The following is a 19,364-nucleotide window of genomic DNA, read 5'->3' on the forward strand; positions in this document are numbered from 1 at the left end:
TTGCTCAGGTGCGCTTCTCATCCCCCAAATGGCAAAAGATCCTGCTGGTAACCTGGTGCGCCCAGAAAAATTCTGCAACAGTAATCCTTTTTGAGGAGGACAAACCAGGTCACAAACACCTTTTGGAAAAAGAAGTCAGAAGCAATTCTGTTACCTGATCACCATTTTCTTCTGGGAACAACAGCAACTGGTATGTGAAAGGTTCCATTAAGCAAAACCCAGCTTGTCAGTCAAAACCAAGAAAGATCTTTAGCTTTCAGGCTTTTAAGATGATTTCAACTCTCCTGTAATTTTCTGGTGACACATTGCACCTGCCGTTCCCCTCTGACATCCTGCCTCTGTAAACACAAGATTCAGTAACTTTCTTTCCTTAAGACAATGCTTCGTGTTCGACAGGTTTAGAGCATAGCATTTATTTGGACTTGAACCCTGCACGCAGTGTTTGTTACATATTTGCCCAGGCAATGCTAGGATCTTAAAAAAAGGCAGTGGGATTATCAATCGTATGCTTTTCACTTTGAGGGGGGAAAAACCACGCACAAGAGAATTTCCTTCTTCAGAAGTGGGAAGATGATTCAGCCGCTATTTTGAAAAGGAGGTGATATATAATTTGTCAGCCACTGTTCTGAAGGGACAAGATTACATACAGAATAGACACCCACAGGTGTCAAGGAGGCAAATTGAAGAGCCATTTTAAAGTCAAACATGACTGGCCTGTGCTTCGTCATATAATTGTAATATATTCTTTTGTTCCCTGCACTCAAAACCAAGCAAAAACCAGAAGTATTGTATTTATGGCCAAAGTCCTTGTCTAGCCTAAGTTCTACGAGCTTTTAGTATAGATTTGTGTCTATGTGCAACTGTTTATTTGCAAAGAGCCTATGCGTTCAATTTGATCGGCAGCACTACAGCCGCTGTTCTGTCAGCACCAGCAGCAGAGTCCGCAACAGCTACGCTTCCCAGAAGCATCTTAAACTGCCTTTTTGGAAGACCACAGAAAAGGTAAGAGCAAGGCATTACTGCCTTTCTTTTCAAATTACACTTGCCGTTAGCAGTAATTCATTCTTGATCTCTGCAGAAAACAAACGCTAGAAGGGTGTGCCATTTGTGTTATTGCTTAAAAAACAAATAACTGTAAAGGGGATTAGAGATGAACAGAAGGAGCCATGAGAAAGTACTTAAGATCAGCAAGGTCATCTACTGTTTTTACTCCACACAAAGTAAAGCATCAAGGGATAGAATTGAATTTATATAGCGTATAGTAAGTGCAACGCTACTAAAATAAACAGTTCATAATTGATAAACAAGCCTCATTGTCATGAATTATCATTTAGACTGAGCGCCTAGTGAAATTAAGACCAACATATTCAAGCAGCTAAGTATGAAGTTTAAGGTTTAAGTAAAGTGTGAGGTGATATATCACACATGCAATACTGAATCATAATCCAGCCAGCAGAGGACACTATATAGGGCAAAAACAAACACCACCCACACGATTCTTCAAAGTCACAACTCACAATTTATTTCTATTTTCTTCTAATACACGGGGTACTGGACCCAAACTGGAAAGCAAACCAGACAAGCCATTGGTCAATGATTAACCAGCAAAGAACTCACCAGTAAGAAAGGGCAACATCACTTATCAAAGCTTAATGCAGGCTGTTATTTTAGTTGTTAGCCTAGATAATAAACTAACTTCTTTCTCTTGGTACTTATATTGATGTTGTTTTACTGGCTTTTATGGAGGACCAGCAAGCACTTTGAAAAGGGATTTAAAAGTTGATGTGCTTTGAGTTAGTTTTATTAAAGAAGAAATTACTCAACAGCAAGGGACGTTAACAGTACATTTGGAAGCTCTCCTGAAGGCCTCAGGTGCTCTGTATGTATTTCATAGAGGAGTTCAGGATGGCCAGTCCATTGAGTTTCCGCAGTTGAAAAAGATGCCTGAAAAGACAACAGAAAGCTTGCAGGGGAATCGAAGATGACTAACAAAGGAAATGTTAAACTTCCACTGCTCTGCTATACCCCATGCCAAAACTGCCAAGGATGTTTAATGCTACATTTGATAAATTCCTCCTAAAGTAGCATGATAAACAGAGTTTCTAGATTACTATTCCCCCAAAAGAGGAAAATGAAAGTTCTAAATAATACTTGACAATTGTTCAAATAGGTGACATTTCAAATTAACAAAACAAAGTAAATAAGGGGTTTCCCTTTTATGTCTCTGGAGTGTTTTGCAAATCCCAGAGCAGATACTTTCTCTGTTGTTCATTCGGGATCTCCAGCAGAAGGAAGGTACTTCAACTTTTGGAACCCAAGCATCATCCCCTGCTTTCCGCAGTGAGGGGTTCAGGATGGGTATGAACAAGCTGAACCCAGCCCCACTGTCTGGAAGGCAGCTCACTGCCGCTGGCAGTCTGCAGGCAGCTAGAGCTTGGCTTACTCTTGGCAGGCAGCAGCAGGCATTCTTTGCTGACATTTATACTTTTGTTTTGCTCTCATCATTGCTCTGACCTCTAGAAACTTGTAATATCACTCCTCCTCCTTCCGTTCTTCCAGCACAGGTAGCATCAGAAAGCCACGCAAAAGCAGCTCTTTGAAACACATGACGAGGGATACCTAACAACACAGGAACCCTAAAGCAGAACTGTGGGGACAGCACCAGAAGTGGGAATTCTCCTTGGAGGAAGGGTGATGGATTTCATGGAGTATATTACGCTGGTCAGGTTTTCAAGAACTACCACCTAATAACAGCCTGGCGGTGCAGGAGAACAATAGTTTTTTTACAATACCTTGGTTCAGCGACACAAAGCTTCCCCAGAGCAATTGCTGCATTCTGCTGCACTGAAGTTCTTGTAGCATCGCCACCAGCATGTTTCAACAAAATCATCACAACATCGGAATCCAGTAAGGCCGTTGCTGCTCCAGGAACTACAAGGCACTGGGCAAGGCAGAAAGCAGCATTTCCCACAATCATTTCATTCTCCGAGTCCAAGAGCTTCAGCAGCACACTGAACCCTGGGAGAGAGAGATGAATTGTACAGAAGGCACACCGTTTTGTTCAAGTAGCACTGATATCTCCTCCTGTCTTTACCTAGAGAGTGAGCACTGTTCCGTGTCAGGCATTTTTCTAGAAAACCTGGGGGAGCAGGTTAAGGTTCTGTTTTAAGACAGAAATACTGTTGTGGAAAGAATAGCTGAAAAAAAGGAACATACAAAAGCTTTCTATGTATCCTTAGCTAACAGAATGCAGCTCAGCTCACCCGCTTCTGTAACCTATACTAATGTATGGCACCAGAGTATTTTGTCTGTGCTCTTGATGCAGAGCTGTACAGCTCTTGCTGGCATCTGCAAGCAGCAGCAACTTTTCGGGCCACAGAATCTAGAAACACTTAGAACGCTTTCTAAATAAAACACAGCCATGGCTTTCACATGCATGAAGTTTCCTCGGGAGTTAGATAAGTTGGCTTTGGTTTTCTTTCATGGTCCCATCTGTTCTTCCAGATCACATCCCACCTTTTCTGCTGCAATACCTGCTGAAAAGGCAGCGCTGCTGCAGACACCAACAGCGGCTGGTGCAGAAGCTGAACTAGGTGGCTCAGCTGGAAAGCAATTTAATGTCATGGGACAGCAGCTTGTTTCCAACAGGCTCCTAACAACAGGGCAATGTCTGGGCTGGCAGAGATGAAAGAAAAAAAAGTGACCTCTCACAAGAGTAATACACAGAGTTTTGGTGGAAAGAACAAGAGTGAAGTGCTTTGACTAATCTGAGGAAACGAAAGCTTCATCTACAGATGACAGTGCAACTAATATGGGGTGTACAAAAGGAAGATGATGCTCTGAGAGGCTTTTAATGAGTGGAAATCCTTAGGGTTCAAGTTGAACTACATGAGCTGACAGTTTCTTGACAGGTTCAACCCTTTAGATAAAACTTAGGTATTCTCTGTTGCAGTTACATTAGCATTAATTGAACCTAGATTTTAAAGCAATCTAAGTAGTGTTATACCACATGACTAGAGCTAAATACTCACAAATACCCTAAGACATCTGATCTGATATCATCAGTCTGTCTCTGTATCTATTTCCTTTTAATAGCAGGCCAAATATCTGCATGTAAATTGAGGGAAAATATAAACAGCCTCACCCTCTGGAAATCAGATGTCTAAATGAAGATTCTTATTTTAGGCACTAACTTTGGGAAGTACAACCCAATTCTGTTACAGTTTACAAGCACTTTTTTTCTGGCTCTGAAAAAGCATATGGAGCCATTTCCCTAGAGTAAAGCGCAGTTTCTCCATCTCAGGCTTATTATCTGATGCGCCTATTTCCATCCACACACAGAGCTAAGGCCCATTAAGCACTATTTCAGGAGGCAAACCAGCACGTTACTCAGAAGACATGGCTAAAGTCTTGCAAGAGTAAAACCCAGTGTTCAGTTCCATTCTAGAGGGGAAGAAAGTAATTGGATGATACTGAGATTCCATCTCTGCATTCAGTCTCTAGTGAAGTTGTCACTTACTTTTATCTGACTTCACTAGATCTTCTTGAGCTTGTCTGCTACTCCTGGTGCAGATGGAAAGGGTCTTTATACCATAGTTGGATGTGATCTGTCCTCCAGCCTAGATTTGATGAGAATCAAGCATGCATTAACAAACATACAGTTCATACCCCACCTTACTCAAGCTTACAGAACAGCTTAGGTACCACGGGGGTAGTTAGGTATTCCTTACGCCTAAGCCCAAATACCAAAGCAAGACCTTTGTAGAGTATATATATCTCAAGATGAACACAGGCTGAAAATGACGCAAGAACCATCTCTTTCCTCCAGCAACAAACATACAAAAATCCCTGAATCTCTGGAGCCCAGTTCCTTTCAAACTATTAACTCCCCTGATGCTTGCTAATTACACAAGCCAAGCTGAGTGCCACAACCTTTTTTAGTCTAATTTTATCTGTGTCATAGCAAATCTCTGAAATCCACATCAGGCTGGGTAGATACACATTCTGCTAGATCCACAGCTATATAAAACAGTGGCTGCACATTAACATATGCATTATTTAGGGAAAAATTGCTTCCCAGCTTGGCTCAGCAGTCACTGCTGATCAGTGGAAAGGGCTCCATCGCTTTTCAGTGGTCCAAATTAGATCACACCAACTTTAAGCTCTAATGCACCAACTGGGCCTGCAGTAGTTGATTCTGGGATTTGCAGGTCCCTGCAAGCAGAGCTGTGCGCGGGCATCTGGCTCGTGCAGAAACAGCTGAAGAATCTGGACTACAGACCAGACCACAGGAGCCAGTCTAATTTCCAAACTGCTTACCTAGCTTAAAACGAAACTCAAGAGCAGTTACAATGGCCAACACAGATGCAGCCAGCGGCAGTCAGAGTGACTGCACAGGTCTTTCTCCCAGGGAAAAGAGGCTAAACACAGAGGCAACTATGGTTTTCTTAAGGGACAACGCAAGCAAAAATAAAGCGAATTTTGTTAAATTAATTTACTTTCAAGAATTTGATCATTTTCTTCACCACCCCTCCTTTTACTACTTCTTCTATCGCCGAGGAGGATGCTGGCAGGATGCGACTTAGCACTCCAATGGCTCTCTTTGTTAGAAAACAGTGTGAAGGAAGAAAAAAAAAAGTTTATTCGTCCAGACAACTTTAAGGAGTTTTCAAATTATTTTGGTTTTTTGCAGAATAAAGCCAAATAATTAAAGCGATACAAGGAGAAATTTACAGAAACATAACAAAGAACATCTTTAGGACATGGCTTTTTTATTGCTTACCGGACACCAAACTCAGCACAGCTTCGAAAGACTCAGTGTAGACAGAGATGAGACCAAACAACAAACAACAGGACAACTCCCTGCGTGCTTTTTTATTGAAACAAATTCCCAGTAGAAACCAGCCCAGCACTGATGCTATTGAGTCAAGTAAAACAGATCAGGAGAATTCATGTCAGTTCAGAGAGGCGAATGGACTCTGAGTCCACATCTGCTCCTACCTATCTGCCTTGAATAACTGCTATCTGTGGGAGTTACACACATTAATAGGAGTTCAATCTCCCAGGTATGATTCACATACAAGAATTGTAAAAAGAAACAGCAGCTAAACACCCAAATTGTTCTCGCTCCTTCGCTCCTAGATTGATTTTGAAGAGCTTTATACTGAACACAATTCTAAGGATGAAATTATTTGTAAGAGCTTCTATTAAGTCTATTTCGAGAGAATATTGAACACCTCTTGCATCAAATAATACGAAAACCTGAACAATATAAAGGGTATGTTACTTCTTTACTACTAACAATTATGAACATTTTAAGCTTCAAAGCCTAAGGCACAAACTTGCACAGGGCAACAGTTTGCACTGAAGTGTTGAGGTCGGGTCAAACAATCCAGTCTTTCATTAGTCCGTAGATATTCCACTTACTGTCACAATCCTTCCATCCTTGTCCCCAAGGAGAGACATGCACCTGCCACTCAGGTCCACAGCAAAGTACTGAAACAAGAACACGGAAAACCCAGGTCCAGCTGATTGCTGGCAGGTGTTAAGAGAAGAAATGGGCTCATACACAAAGTACTCTACAACGGAGGATCCAATGGAGATCAGGGCACACATGGCACTAAGTCACTAACACTTCACCATCCAGACCTGACTTAAGAAATTGTTCCTTCTTGATCGAATCCTTAGTTTTAAATGATTTTGGAACATGCCAAGCATCTAAGAACATTCCACAACCGGAGAATGATGCCAAACAAAACACTATGGAAAGGTACTATATGTGCTTTACACTGTATTTTTCTCATAACTGTGTGTATATGGGGGGTGGCGGTGGAAGAGAAAGTTTTGTAAATTTTTTCACTTCTTAGTTTACTTAAATTGTCAGCTATCTGTAATGATAACCTTAAATACCAATAAAAACTAAAAACAGATCTTGCGTACCTGGATGGTCACATTTGATTCAAGCAGTAAGTTCATTATTAGGCCCAGGACTGCAAACAAACACGCCTGGTACTCGGGTGTGCTGACAGCCAAGTATTCATCCTGTGCGCAAAGGAGAGAAGTGCCAGCAGTTCAGAGGTTCAGCACAGGCACTTCCTCAGTCTTGTGAGTGCGTACTTACACCCGGCATCAGTGTTCCCCTGATGCACCACGAACTTAGAAGGAAGAAAAAGTCCTGTAAGCACCAGAGCAAATGATGCCTTTTTAATACAGATTCATCCTTGTGTTTGTTTCCCTTTGGTACCTAAAGCTGCACACTCCAAACTTCTGATGTTTAGGCAGTTAATAAGATCCTTTCCCGCCCTCTGAATTCTTTAGTTTCTGAGGACTGAGTTCATACTGCATCCTTACCCTGAACAGGGCCACGTAAAATAAGGCACCACTCGCTCTCCCCCACCCATCTATCGATCTGCAACTTTCGTGAACAATGGACCTTTATCCAACTACTACATTCGAAAGATCTCAGTCAAGGGTTCAAAGCTATTAGGCGAGGCAGACAAACATGATCACACAAGTACCATTTCCACAGGAGACAGGGCTGAAAACACTATTCTAGGGAGCTGTCAAGTTTCTTTACCACAAGCTTTAAGCACGCCTGCCAGCACTCCTTGCACTCGGCCATCTGCATCCGAATGGCCACGTCTGCACACAGATTCCCCATGACGCCAATGCAACGGGCGAGGGCTGCCTGGTTCACCAGCTTGGCAGAGGTCTGAAGACAGAAGAGTGGAATAACAAATCAAGAACAAGTGACAAGGAAACACAAACACATGTTCCCACCCCTCTGGCAATGGCAAATGGGAACAGAACTAGAGACACAGTTAACTACTGTAGTTCTACCACAGAGAGGTTCTGTCTAGAAGCAACTGGCTGTAAAACTGGAAAGAGTGGTCATAAGACATGTTACACACACAAGTAAACCAGAAATATAGAAACTCGGATCTTTCATACCAGCAACTGGGTGAATAAAGGTAAAACACCTGTGGAAAGCATGACACGACACTGGGTTTTGAACCTGTTGGGGGATAAAGAAAGCCATATTTGGACACTTATAGCTTTAGACAAAAATCACAGATAAAGTCAACACAACAGCAACATAAAGACAAGGTCAACGTCAGTCAGCAGTCGTTGTGGTTTAATGCCAGCCAGCAACTAGGACCACACAGCTGCTCGCTCGCTCCTCTCCCCCAGGTGGGGTGGGGGAGACAATCAGAAAGGGAAAAACCAACCAAACAAACCAAACAACCTCATGGGTTGAGATAAGAACAGTTTGATGAACGAAGAAATGTAAGTTACCTTTCCTCTTCAGTTAAATCAGATAGGATGTTCACGGCACTGCTAGCCCTGGCATCAGTGCTGCTGACAAACGTCATCAAAATCTGCAGCCATCTGTTATTAAAAAAATAAACAAATTATATCCACTTTGGTTTAATTATTAAAGATCAAAATAATATTTTAAGTGCACCAACAAAGTTTACGGTCTTGAACTTCATTGTGTTCAGTAGGGTTTTGACCAAGCTGGATATTAGCAGGCCTTTCAAACGTACTCAGTCACCTAACTGCCAGTAGAACAATATTTTAGTACTAGATTCTCTGACAATATCCCTCCTTGCACAAGTGCCAATATCACAATGCCCCTCCTTGCACAAGCACAGCAATTGTAACACACGTACCCATTTCTGTCAGCATTATAACATTCCATCAGCATGTAAGCTTCACGGACACTGGAGGCTAAGCTGCTCTGCTGCAAACATCTTGGGGACAGACAAGCAGAATGCAACCCTTCAGAGGCGTTTAACTAAAAAGTTCCAGAGTAGAGAGAGAACCTATAGTCTCATCTCTTTTCAATGATGAGCCCAACTGCCAAGAAGCTCAACATCTTCAGCTTCACCTTCTGAACATCCTAACTCTTTTCAAGCAATCAGGCCCAGGATCTCTTTCAGAAGTTAACAAAAGATTTTTCAGGCTCCTGATATTTCAAGCCACAGTAAATTATCTGCCTTTTTAAAGCATCCTCTCGGATGTGGCTCATTTCTTTAACCTTTCCTCCAAGGAAAAATGTCTCTAGATTAACGTCGTATATAATATAGTGAAGTGTGTACAATTGTTGGAGGATCTTTTCTGCTCATCCATTACTTCAAAGCATGTAGTGAAAACCAGTAAATTAAAATTTCTCCTCTGCTTAACTCTAGAAGGAAATAGCAGGACCATAGGATAAAGGTAATAGACTGTTATTTCTTTCTCCACTTAGTGAGTCATGGCAACACTGAATAATCATAAATGCCAAATACCAAATAAGGAGAAAGTCGCAGCTTGAAACCATGAGCTATTAAGAGAGAACAGTGTAAGCTCCTGATTGAGCGCGAGACAAACGCACACTTGCTGGTTTAAAAAGATGTAACTATGCCTCAATATTACATGAATCTCCTCAGGAATGAGTCCTTGCTGCTTATTTTCACAGACATCTTCAAATACAAAGTTTACTGCAGTTTTGCCCACACACCTAACGTTAGCTAGGCCTGTACCTCAAGGACAGAAGTGTCAATGCCATTACGTTCCTTTCTGAAAGCCTGTCACCTTGGTGCTAGCGGAATGAGTTCTGACCATGTGTGAACCCAGGCAGTGAGGACATTTTTCTCAGGTACAGTAGCGTTCATTACTTTGTTAGGTCCTGGTGCCTGACAAGCAGTCTCCTCCCGTTCTCATTCTCTGAGTAAAGAGAAATTAGTGCCAATGTCTCCTTTTGGATCTCCGGTACCCCGGAGGAAAGCAGTTTTGGCAGCTGTGCATTCACATCAGGCTGAGTCAATAGAAGACGCTGATTTTCTTCTGAAAAAAAAAGAGAAGACCTAAGAGCAATGTCACACACAAATGGCACTCCCATTACTCTTATATTTTTTTCTTTTTAGGTGCTGATTTAACATGTTTAATGTCTTTGTTTCATCCACTACTGTGCTCATTCACTTTGATGTGTCCATCTTGCATAACACCCCTGCAGAGCAATGGTAAGGCCGAACAGCGACTACTCTTCTCTCAGCTCCATTACCTCAACACATACAGTTGTGCTGGAATTTCTGCTCTCACCAGCAACACGTTAGCTTGTCAGGCACCAAGTGCTGCTTCAAGCAAAGAGACCCCAGAACCATGAGCTCCTCGTTGCATCGGCTGCCCGCCAACGGTGAGGGTCCGGGCTGTTCGGGCACACCAGCACACTGCCCCGCCAGCACAAACACGTACGCCACGGATCCTGCACATCCCTCTGTATTTACTGCTAACTACCTGCAGGCAGAGTACAAAACAGGCTTTCCCCTTACCGTGCAGCATGAATATCCTCTTGGGCATCAGCTGCATCCTGTGGTATACAAGTCAACGCAGACGCTGACACCAAGCATTCTGTTTTCCTCGTGTGGCACCCTGCACCACTTTATCACCCACCGCCACAGCGGATGATTTCTCATCTACACGTATACTCCCTAGAAACAGAGGTAAGGGCTACCTGCCCAGTGACTACCGATTGTGAATGCCAAAGGAATTCCGCCTTCTCTAGTGGCACTTCTACAAAACTCTGCTTTTTGCTGGTACAACTGCTTAAAACAAGGCAAAATGACACAAGTGATATTATCTTAAAAGCTGCAATAAACACAGGGAATTTACTTTCCATCCTGTCAGCAAATTTAAAATGCTTACAGAAACAGACTATAAGTTTCATCTCATGATGCACAGAACCGTCAAAACTGCGGTTGCTGCCAGCAGTATACCTCTAACACTTGCCTTTGATCTGTAACACTTTGTTTACAATACAGTCTAGAGCCGAGTGCTCTGGCAAAGTGATGCTCATGCCAAACAATACTTCCAGACACAATAAGTGCCATATTAACAGTACATTAGCAGTGATTCATGCTCATTATATAGCCTTACCGTTCCCAGTGCAGACGGCTTGCCAAAGGAAGAGAAGAGAAACAGACAGATCCACTTCGGCAGTGTTTTTTCTCTCTGCACAGAAGGCCCTAAATTAGAAATGTTATCTCGTAAAAAGAGCGAAGGACAGATCAAACCATTAGCTTTTTGGCTAGGGAAATCAGCAAAGTCCCACAGAGATGAGGCTCTGCCACGTGAACACGTAAGTTCATAAGCTCTAAACCCAGCTCATTGGTTAAACATTTTTAGAACTATCAGACTTGTTTTCCAGAGGACCTCCCCAAGACCAGATTTATAATCTACTAGCTCTATTCTACCTTCAACACACACAGACCCTATACGAGCGTTACACAGCACAATACAGGTGATAAATTCAGTTCTGCACCGAGATAGTTGTCAATAGCCTGGGCGTAAAAACTCTGTGCAAATCTGGAAGGGCTTCACCTCTGAAGTCTGTTTACGGCCAACATCCAAAACACCGATGAACCCTAAAGAAGTCTCTGTGCTGCAGACCCACTGTCAGCCGTAAAGAACAGCTGTGCTGACCCGTTCTGAACTAACTTAGTAGTGCAAAATTTTCAAATCGCATCTTTTGCACGTTACTTGTTTCCATTCTAACTGAACTTGACTCCAATGTATATTCAGACACAAGATCCCTCTAAAGACAAAGATTATAAAGCAATATGGGTAAATATTAGTCAGATTTGTTTCCTGATTACCGAAACACAATATGACGGCAGCCAAGCAAGCATGGCAGCAGAAGATATGGGTCCCCAGAGATGACCCTCATCCTTGATTACAGGATTAGAGAGTTCCACAGGTTACACTACAGAGCTATATGGCCAAATATTTACCGACAGCAACTAATAGCACCAGGGAGTCTAGCCAGGTGTACTTAAAGCAACTAAGTGCTTTCAGATCTCTTTTATCCTAAGGCATGTTGGGTTTTTGTGTGTGCGCGTGCGCTTTTTTCCCCCCACAAACTTGCTCTCACCATGAGAGGCAGGATAAGTGTACAGAAATAGGAGACCGAAGCAGAAATTCATTAGTTCTGTTCACTGCATCTAAGAGACCACTGTTTCTATAGGAGTCAGATAAGAGTCAGTCCATTCAGACTTTAAAATCTGTTATTACATTATCTTTTGATAATTTCACGTGCATTTCAAGATGTGATTGTCTTTCTTGAAAACAACCTCTTCATTTTCTCATGCTGTAACACCCTACTGTTTTCCTTTGGAGAGCTCTTACCGTCTTACAGCCTCGTTGTCTTTGAGGATACTGAATCCATTGTTTGTTCTAAATAAAGTTTGCTCAGTGCCTGAAAAATTCAGAGAGAAACAAATCAGCTCTATGCTCCATCTGGCTGATATATCATTGTGAAGGCAGACTCCCGCTCTCCTATAACACAGTGTTAAAAGAAAAGGTCACTGGATCAACAGCTCTGGGGAAAGAACATTGTTAGAAGAGGGGAAAAACTCCAGGAATGCGACTTGAAGTAGAAACAGCTTTGAAGCTAAAGCCCTCTCTAATTCATGCCTGCTGCTGTGAAGGACAATTGACTTCAAGTCAAAGGCTTTTTAGGAAAACCGAAACACGAGACCGGCTTTGCGAATCAATATGCTTTAACAGAGAATGACAAATATTTCAAAACAAATGAAACACCTCTTAAGAAGTCTTAACAGATCAGCTACAACATCCGCCTAGTTCCAAAATTATATGTAAATATCTACTGGCCATAAATTTTGAAGTCAAACGCTGCTGATTTTATGTTTCAAATATAGGAATAGTTTTTCTGTTCCTTTAAAAACTACTCCACTTGTATTAATCTACTTGGACTCCCATGATCAACAAACTTGGCGTCACATACTTACAGTGTTTGACGGCTCCTGTCAAAAGTCTGATCCCTCCTGTGTAGTACAGGATGCTCTGGTCCGGCCTCTCCAGTTTCTGCAGCAGTTCTTTTATAGACAGAGCAGCAACGTTCCCAGACCGAACCTCCTTCATTGCTGTTTCTTCATCTTTCATTCTTTTTTCCTCCAAGTTTACCTCGTTGATACAATCTTGGAAATCATAAGAAAACAACGCATGTCAGGTAAATGTTTTGACATGGTCAAGTTTCAAGTAAAAATGAAGCAGACTCCATGAGAGAGCGAGCACGAAGTTCTACACGCAGAGGTACAGAACGACCTACAGCTCTGGTGAGTGAAACAGCTTAAACAAGAAACCATCACAAACAAAAGCTGCATGAAAAGACTCCATCAAAAGTTCTGAAGAGCTGAACAGGGGGTTGATTAAGCTCTATCTTGATCAGAAAACAAGGGACGACAGTGTAAAAATTTAAATTTCTTACCTTTGAATAGGCTTTCCTTTTGGGGATCAATTTGTAAGATCTTCTCATAACACTGCCGAGACTTAACAGAGAAAGTAATAGGTCTCTCAATTTAAGATGAAATAGGAAGACGATAAAAATTATAACCTAGGCAGAGTCATCCCATTTAAGCTCAAAAGTTCTTGGCCCACAGTACTGAAGTGGGAAAAATCAGATTTACGGAGACACACAAGTCAAAACTTCCATGATTAAAAGTATTTACACTTCCATTAGGGTTTCATACATGAAATGCAGAATTAAATCTTTAGTTTGATATTCATTTCACTGGGATCTTGGGAAAAAAAAAAAAATATATATATCTTGCTCTCACTAGCATCTTTAATCTTAACAGTTCACTGAACCTGAATTATGTAGGGATTTTTCTCATGCACAGATAACATGTAATCATTTCTTAGTTATATGCAGCAACAGTTCAATAACATGCACTGCACAGAGCAATTTAGGATAAAAAGATGAAATACATTTTACTCGATTGTCTCTTCGGGGCAAACGCAGAACAAAATGTGGTCCCAGGGGCATGAGATTTAGTCAGCTTACCTCACTGTAGTGCTTAAGTGCCCGGTGAGCTTTTCCCATCAGAAAATAGGCTTTAATACATTTTTCATTGCACTGTGTTAAAAAAAGGAACTATTAATTGTGTTTAGAAATTTTAACCTTTAAATATTTTTTCCAGCCTTCTGTCTAATAGTTATAGCTGCCCAAAGTAACCGTAAGCACAAAAAAGAGCATCCATACCGTCTACTAGAGGTATCTAAAGTTTATATGGCGAATTATCACCTCCAGGTATCAACTTTCCTTCCCTAAGCAAGGAACGCAGGCTTTGGTCTGGTTAAAGGTGGAAAGCAGCTGGTGCTCATACCCTTCCCAGAAAGCTGCACTTGAGGCAATACAAGCAGACTCTCATACAGTTAGGTAGCTGTTAAGGCCTGCATCAGCAAGTCTATAATCGCACAACTTCTATAACAACAGAATTTCCATGTCTTTTGATTAGTTCTCCCAGGAATAGGTACCAATTTTCATCAGCTGTGCACAAAAAAAGAAGAAAAAAAGAGGAAACATCCAGCTCAACACCAACACATCAGGTGATCTTTTCCAGTTCCATTACATGTGAAAAACACTGACTCTTTAAATGATACTGCCAATATTATTAATAATCTGTTAATTGTGTTGTAGTCATTGGCACCACTGATGTGACACAACTACATTTCAACTCAGCTCTTCGGCATTTGATATAATCTTTGCCTTTCCCACCAGATCTGATCTTTGTGGCTTAGAGTCCCTTTTCAGAAGGATGGGCAAGGTATTGTGTGCCAATGTGTGCAGTTAATAGTTTATTATCGCTTATAACAAACTTTTCAATTAAAAGCTCTTAAGAGCTAGAAAAGCTTCTGCACACAGACAGCACTGAAATATTAACTGCTTTATACCATTCCGGTGAACTCGGGATGCAGGAATCTGTGCACCACCACCACATTATTCCATTTCCATAGGGAGTTGTGTCCATAGCATCAGTCACACACAAACCCACCTTCCAGGAGCGGCTGACCTGATCATAAAAGACAGAATCCTGAAGTTACCTTTAATGCCCATTCGCAGTCCCCAATGGCTTTTTCATATTCGTGCACCTTCAGGTAGGCCTGAAATAAAACCAAGATAGTCCAGGTAGAAGAATCAGAATACTTCAAACAACTTCCACTAACTGTTGTACAAACATTAGTTAAGTAAATAAAAATAATTTAAAAATTAGATTGTTTATTTGCTTAGCCATTGATTTTGCAGATAATTACCAGCTGATTCTTAATTCCTCCTCCGTCTGCTTGGAGTTTGAATAAACCAAAATTCAATACACACATATGGATTATACAAAGCAAGGAGAGAATGCAAAACAAGTATTATTCTATGGTTATAAAAGTGATCCCTAAAAGGAAATAATTCAAAAATCAGTGCATTCAAATAACACTACGACCTGGAATGATTTTTTCCCACTTATTCTGACGGAGCAGGCGCTCATCTGCGCCACATCCAAGAGGGAGGAGACACGAGCACTCCCTCAGGAAGAGCAGCCGCAGCAGAACTAAAGCCTCAGATACATTGGATCACCAGGGCAGAATTTACACCTCTAATGATCTTCTTTGTGTAAATTTATAAAAAGATTAAAACCTTTAGTCTGCACTGTCTTGCTGTTAACTTCCAGCCACAGGGAAAATTTACTGTTGACAACAGGGCAGCAAAGCAGAACTCACGAATTCCTAGTAGTGAAGGACAGCCAGGAAAAACTGCTTGCTCTGTTTTTAAGCCTCTCTGTAATGCCAAATATATCACCTTTTATGAAACCCACTTAGAGAACAGAACGATCCTTTTTAGCGTTACTTTGCCAGAATAGAACCCAAAAGCAGTCTCGGGGTAGCTCATTTCCACATGCTGACCTGTGCTCTGTTTGTGTAAAGTTCCTGCTTATCCTTCAGTTTTTCCAGACCTTCGGTGTACCTCTGGATGGCCGTGCCATAGTCTCCTTTCCTGAAGGCATCATTGCCCTTCTCTTTCAGAGCTGCAAAACAACACACAGGCACTCAAAACAACATTTGTTTTTTATTTGCCCAAACGGTGACTGAGGAAACAGAGGCCATATTCTCCAGTTGGAATAATCATCAAAATTCCAGTCCAGCTCCACTGCGGCTGTCTTCATCAGCCGGTATTTGCAAGGGTCTTCTGGGCTATTCAGTGCACATCATCCCCGTTCCTCTTTCTGAGGGAGAACTGAGCATTTCTCTTCGCCCGGTCCGGCCCTCAAATACCCTCACTTGCTCCCTCTGTCCAAACCCTTATCATAAAGACAACAGCGTGGAGCAGAACAGGTTGCAACAACCCTGTGAAGAATATAACCCTGTTATATCCAGCTAATCAATGCTGTGTCTCAGATAACCAAAGCACTGTCTCAGCGTGCGTAAGAATGGCAGTAACAGAGTAGTTCGATAGCATCTTAAACCAGCCCAGATCCTGCTAAATAGTATGCGAAGGCATTAGCTAAAAAACCTTTAGCAATTACCATTTGCTAAGCGTTCGTTCCTCTTCCTTCGTTTAGCTCGTTCTTTTGCATCCTTTTCCAAAACAGCCAGAAAGCCTTCTTTGAATCAGGAGAGTTGGTGGTATTAAAAACAAAAAAAAAAAAAAGAGAGAGAACAACCTTCATTAAAATTAATCTACAGTTGAGAAAAAAAGTTATTTCTAAGGCTTTGGCAGACGTGATATTAGGTCTTGCAGGAAGTAACAGCAATCCTGCTAAAATAGATTGAAGAGATGCTAAATATTGTAGGGAGCACTGTCCTACCTGTGTTCGCTGTCTCTGCATTTGCCGTATCCTAAAAAGAGAGAAACAGAGCATATGCACGTTACCAAAACCCAGAGCAGCAAAGGAACACTTGGTTAAGTTGGTCAAAGCCACAGGGTCTCTGAAATATCCAGATTAATGCATATTGGGAACAGCGAATTGACACTTAAACAAAGGATGGCAAGGACTGAATTATTTTTCGTACGTTACCAGGAAGCTTCCCTGTGTACCTTCCCTGAGGAGAGGCCCTGAAGTTCCAACCCTACTGCAGGAATCAAAGCCCAGGGAAAATAACGAAGAGACGCTTGTGGCTTCAACTAGTTTTGCTCAAGTTCCTGAAGCGCAGCTAAAAGCTACAAGTTACAGCACCTCGGTGCTTCCATGCAACTTAGATAAATCCCATAGAAGTATTCTGTATTATTGACAGCCTTTAGAGAAAGACAATATGACACCAAGTACCTCCCAATAAGATAACCAGTAAAAAAAATAAAGTCACATTCAGAACATTCTTGTAAGTCTTGTACTTGTTTTGTTGTTTGTTTTTTTTTTTTTCCTCCTGGGCCAGGAATATGAATTAGTATTACTTAAAAGCCCAAAACCGCATGCAGCTTTAACTTCAAAGGGAAAAACCCCTTACGGAAGCCCGTGCGTTGATGACTGTTCTGTTCACCATAGTCTTGCTTTCTTCCTCCTTGCAAGTTTCTTGGTCACGGAGCCTCTCCTCTGTTTCGGCGATAGCTTTTTCCTTCACAGCTGGGTCTGGGGAGTTCAAGCCTTGCACTAAACTGCCTAAAAAGGGGATGAAAAAAGAAGAGAGAGACACACACGGCTGCCAGTGATCCCAGGAGTTCCGCTGTGCCTCTGATGACGTATGCTTTTGAAAACACGGCTGACCAGGGTGGCCTTTAGTTATTTTATTTATATTTATATATATATTTATATTCATTTATTTATATTTTTATTTATATTTTTTTAATTTATAAATGGAAACGTTGACGAACACAACTCCGTCTCGCTCCCGAGAGCCGCCTGCAGCTTTTGCATCCTATAATCTCCTGGGCTTAGAAAGCAACTCTTGGCATCCGCAAAGCCGCGCGACACCTGAGCTCATAAGGAGACTTCACATAAAGCAAACTCGGAAAGGAAGGGCGGGAATTCTCCTGTTTTCCGTTCCTTTTCTGCTTTGCTTTTACCCACCTCCTTTTTCTTTCAGGCCCTGGTAGCCTACCCCAAGAAAACAGGGATGTCCGCCCGCCTCCGGCCCCCGCCCGCGGGGTCGCCCGGCCGGGGCCAGCCGGCTCCTCCGCGGGACACCTACTGATCTCGTCCAGGCGGCGGAGGAAGCGCTGGAAATCCCGCTCCTGCTCCTGGTCGGCCAGCATGGCCGGGCCGGGGCGGCCCGCCGCGGGGACCGGCCGAACCGGAAGACGCGCGGCGGCCGCGCCGTTGCCACGGGAACCGCGGCCGGGGGGGGCGTGGTTATGCAAAGCAGGGGGTGCGGCCTCGCCGGCCGCCATTTCGCGGCCGCCCTGAGGAGCCGCTGCGCTCCGTGCGCGGGCCGGGGCTTGTGAGGGGCGCAGCGGCCGCGGCGGGAGCTGACCCCGCAGCGTGCAGCGCGGCGCCCGGCCCGGCCGCGGCCGTGCTCTGCAGGATCCCGCCCGAGGGTGGCGGGTCCCCGCGCAGAGCGAGGCGGCCGGAGGCCGCAGCGCCCCCAGCGCTGGGCGGCGGCCGGGAGCGAAGCTGCGAGTCCGGGGCTGCTGCTCTGCCGCCTGCGTCCCCGGGTCGGCCTGCGCGCTCCCACCGGCCTTGTGCGCTGCCCGGGCTGAGCTGAAGCTGCGCTTTGCTGGTGCGCTCTGCCCCGGCTGAGCTAAAGCTGCGCTTTGCTGGGGCACTCTGCCCGGGCTGAGCTAAAGCTGAGCTTTGCTGGTGCGCTCTGCCCGGGCTGAGCTAAAGCTGCGCTTTGCTGGTGCGCTCTGCCCGGGCTGAGCTAAAGCTGCGCTTTGCTGGTGCACTCTGCCCCGGCTGAGCTAAAGCTGCGCTTTGCTGGTGCGCTCTGCCCAGGCTGAGCTAAAGCTGCGCTTTGCTGGTGCACTCTGCCCAGGCTGAGCTGAAGCTGCGCTTTGCTGGTGCGCTCTGCCCCGGCTGAGCTAAAGCTGCGCTTTGCTGGTGCGCTCTGCCCAGGCTGAGCTAAAGCTGCGCTTTGCTGGGGCAGTCTGCCCAGGCTGAGCTGAAGCTGCGCTTTGCTGGTGTGCTCTGCCCCGGCTGAGCTAAAGCTGCGCTTTGCTGGTGCACTCTGCCCCGGCTGAGCTAAAGCTGCGCTTTGCTGGTGCGCTCTGCCCAGGCTAACGGAGCCACGGGCAGCGCAGGGTCAGGCTGAGCTCCGGCAGTACATGCAATGGCCCAGAGACGCGCTTCTCAACCGTTTCAGGCTGCGAGGGCCAGCTGGCCTCGCAAGAGACTCCTCGCCCTCCTTTTCACCATGGGGGATGCGGTTCAAAGCAGCCTCTGCATCCAGCTTCTCGCACTGGCGCTGCACACAAAGCGCGGTCCCAGCAGGACGTGCACACACGTGTACGCGGCTCCAATAGCCAGACGGGTGCTTGTCACTGCTCTGAGGTGGCAGTAAATGGAAGTTGCTAGTGACCAAAGAGCGTCAGAGCATCACTGAGTCCCTGCTGCGCTGCCAGGACATGTTAATTCCAGGCACATTATAACCCAGCCCAGAGAGAA

General features: G+C 43.9%; 1 protein-coding gene across 2 annotated transcripts; it reads right to left on the minus strand.

Annotated features, from left to right (window-relative positions):
* Positions 1-1,510: 1,510 nt before the first annotated feature.
* On the minus strand, positions 1,511-18,044 carry TTC12 (tetratricopeptide repeat domain 12). 2 transcript variants are annotated; one of them, XM_065651992.1, is made up of 21 exons: positions 17,953-18,044; positions 17,272-17,423; positions 16,635-16,665; positions 16,353-16,427; positions 15,733-15,854; positions 14,884-14,943; positions 13,844-13,915; positions 13,268-13,328; positions 12,789-12,977; positions 12,166-12,235; positions 10,918-11,006; positions 9,660-9,828; positions 8,296-8,388; positions 7,951-8,014; positions 7,577-7,711; positions 6,940-7,041; positions 6,427-6,495; positions 5,499-5,600; positions 4,520-4,619; positions 2,793-3,018; positions 1,511-1,944 (listed from the first exon to the last, which is right to left on the minus strand). In XM_065651992.1, exons 1-21 carry the CDS (start codon positions 18,014-18,016, stop codon positions 1,869-1,871), a joined length of 2,121 nt encoding a protein of 706 aa, XP_065508064.1. In that variant the 5' UTR covers positions 18,017-18,044; the 3' UTR covers positions 1,511-1,868. The 2 variants fall into 2 exon arrangements, with proteins under 2 accessions (XP_065508064.1, XP_065508063.1); XM_065651991.1 differs by having other exon boundaries at positions 16,353-16,430.
* Positions 18,045-19,364: the final 1,320 nt, after the last annotated feature.

Source organism: Caloenas nicobarica, chromosome 26 (genome assembly GCF_036013445.1).
Source record: "Caloenas nicobarica isolate bCalNic1 chromosome 26, bCalNic1.hap1, whole genome shotgun sequence".
Taxonomy (NCBI): domain Eukaryota; kingdom Metazoa; phylum Chordata; class Aves; order Columbiformes; family Columbidae; genus Caloenas; species Caloenas nicobarica.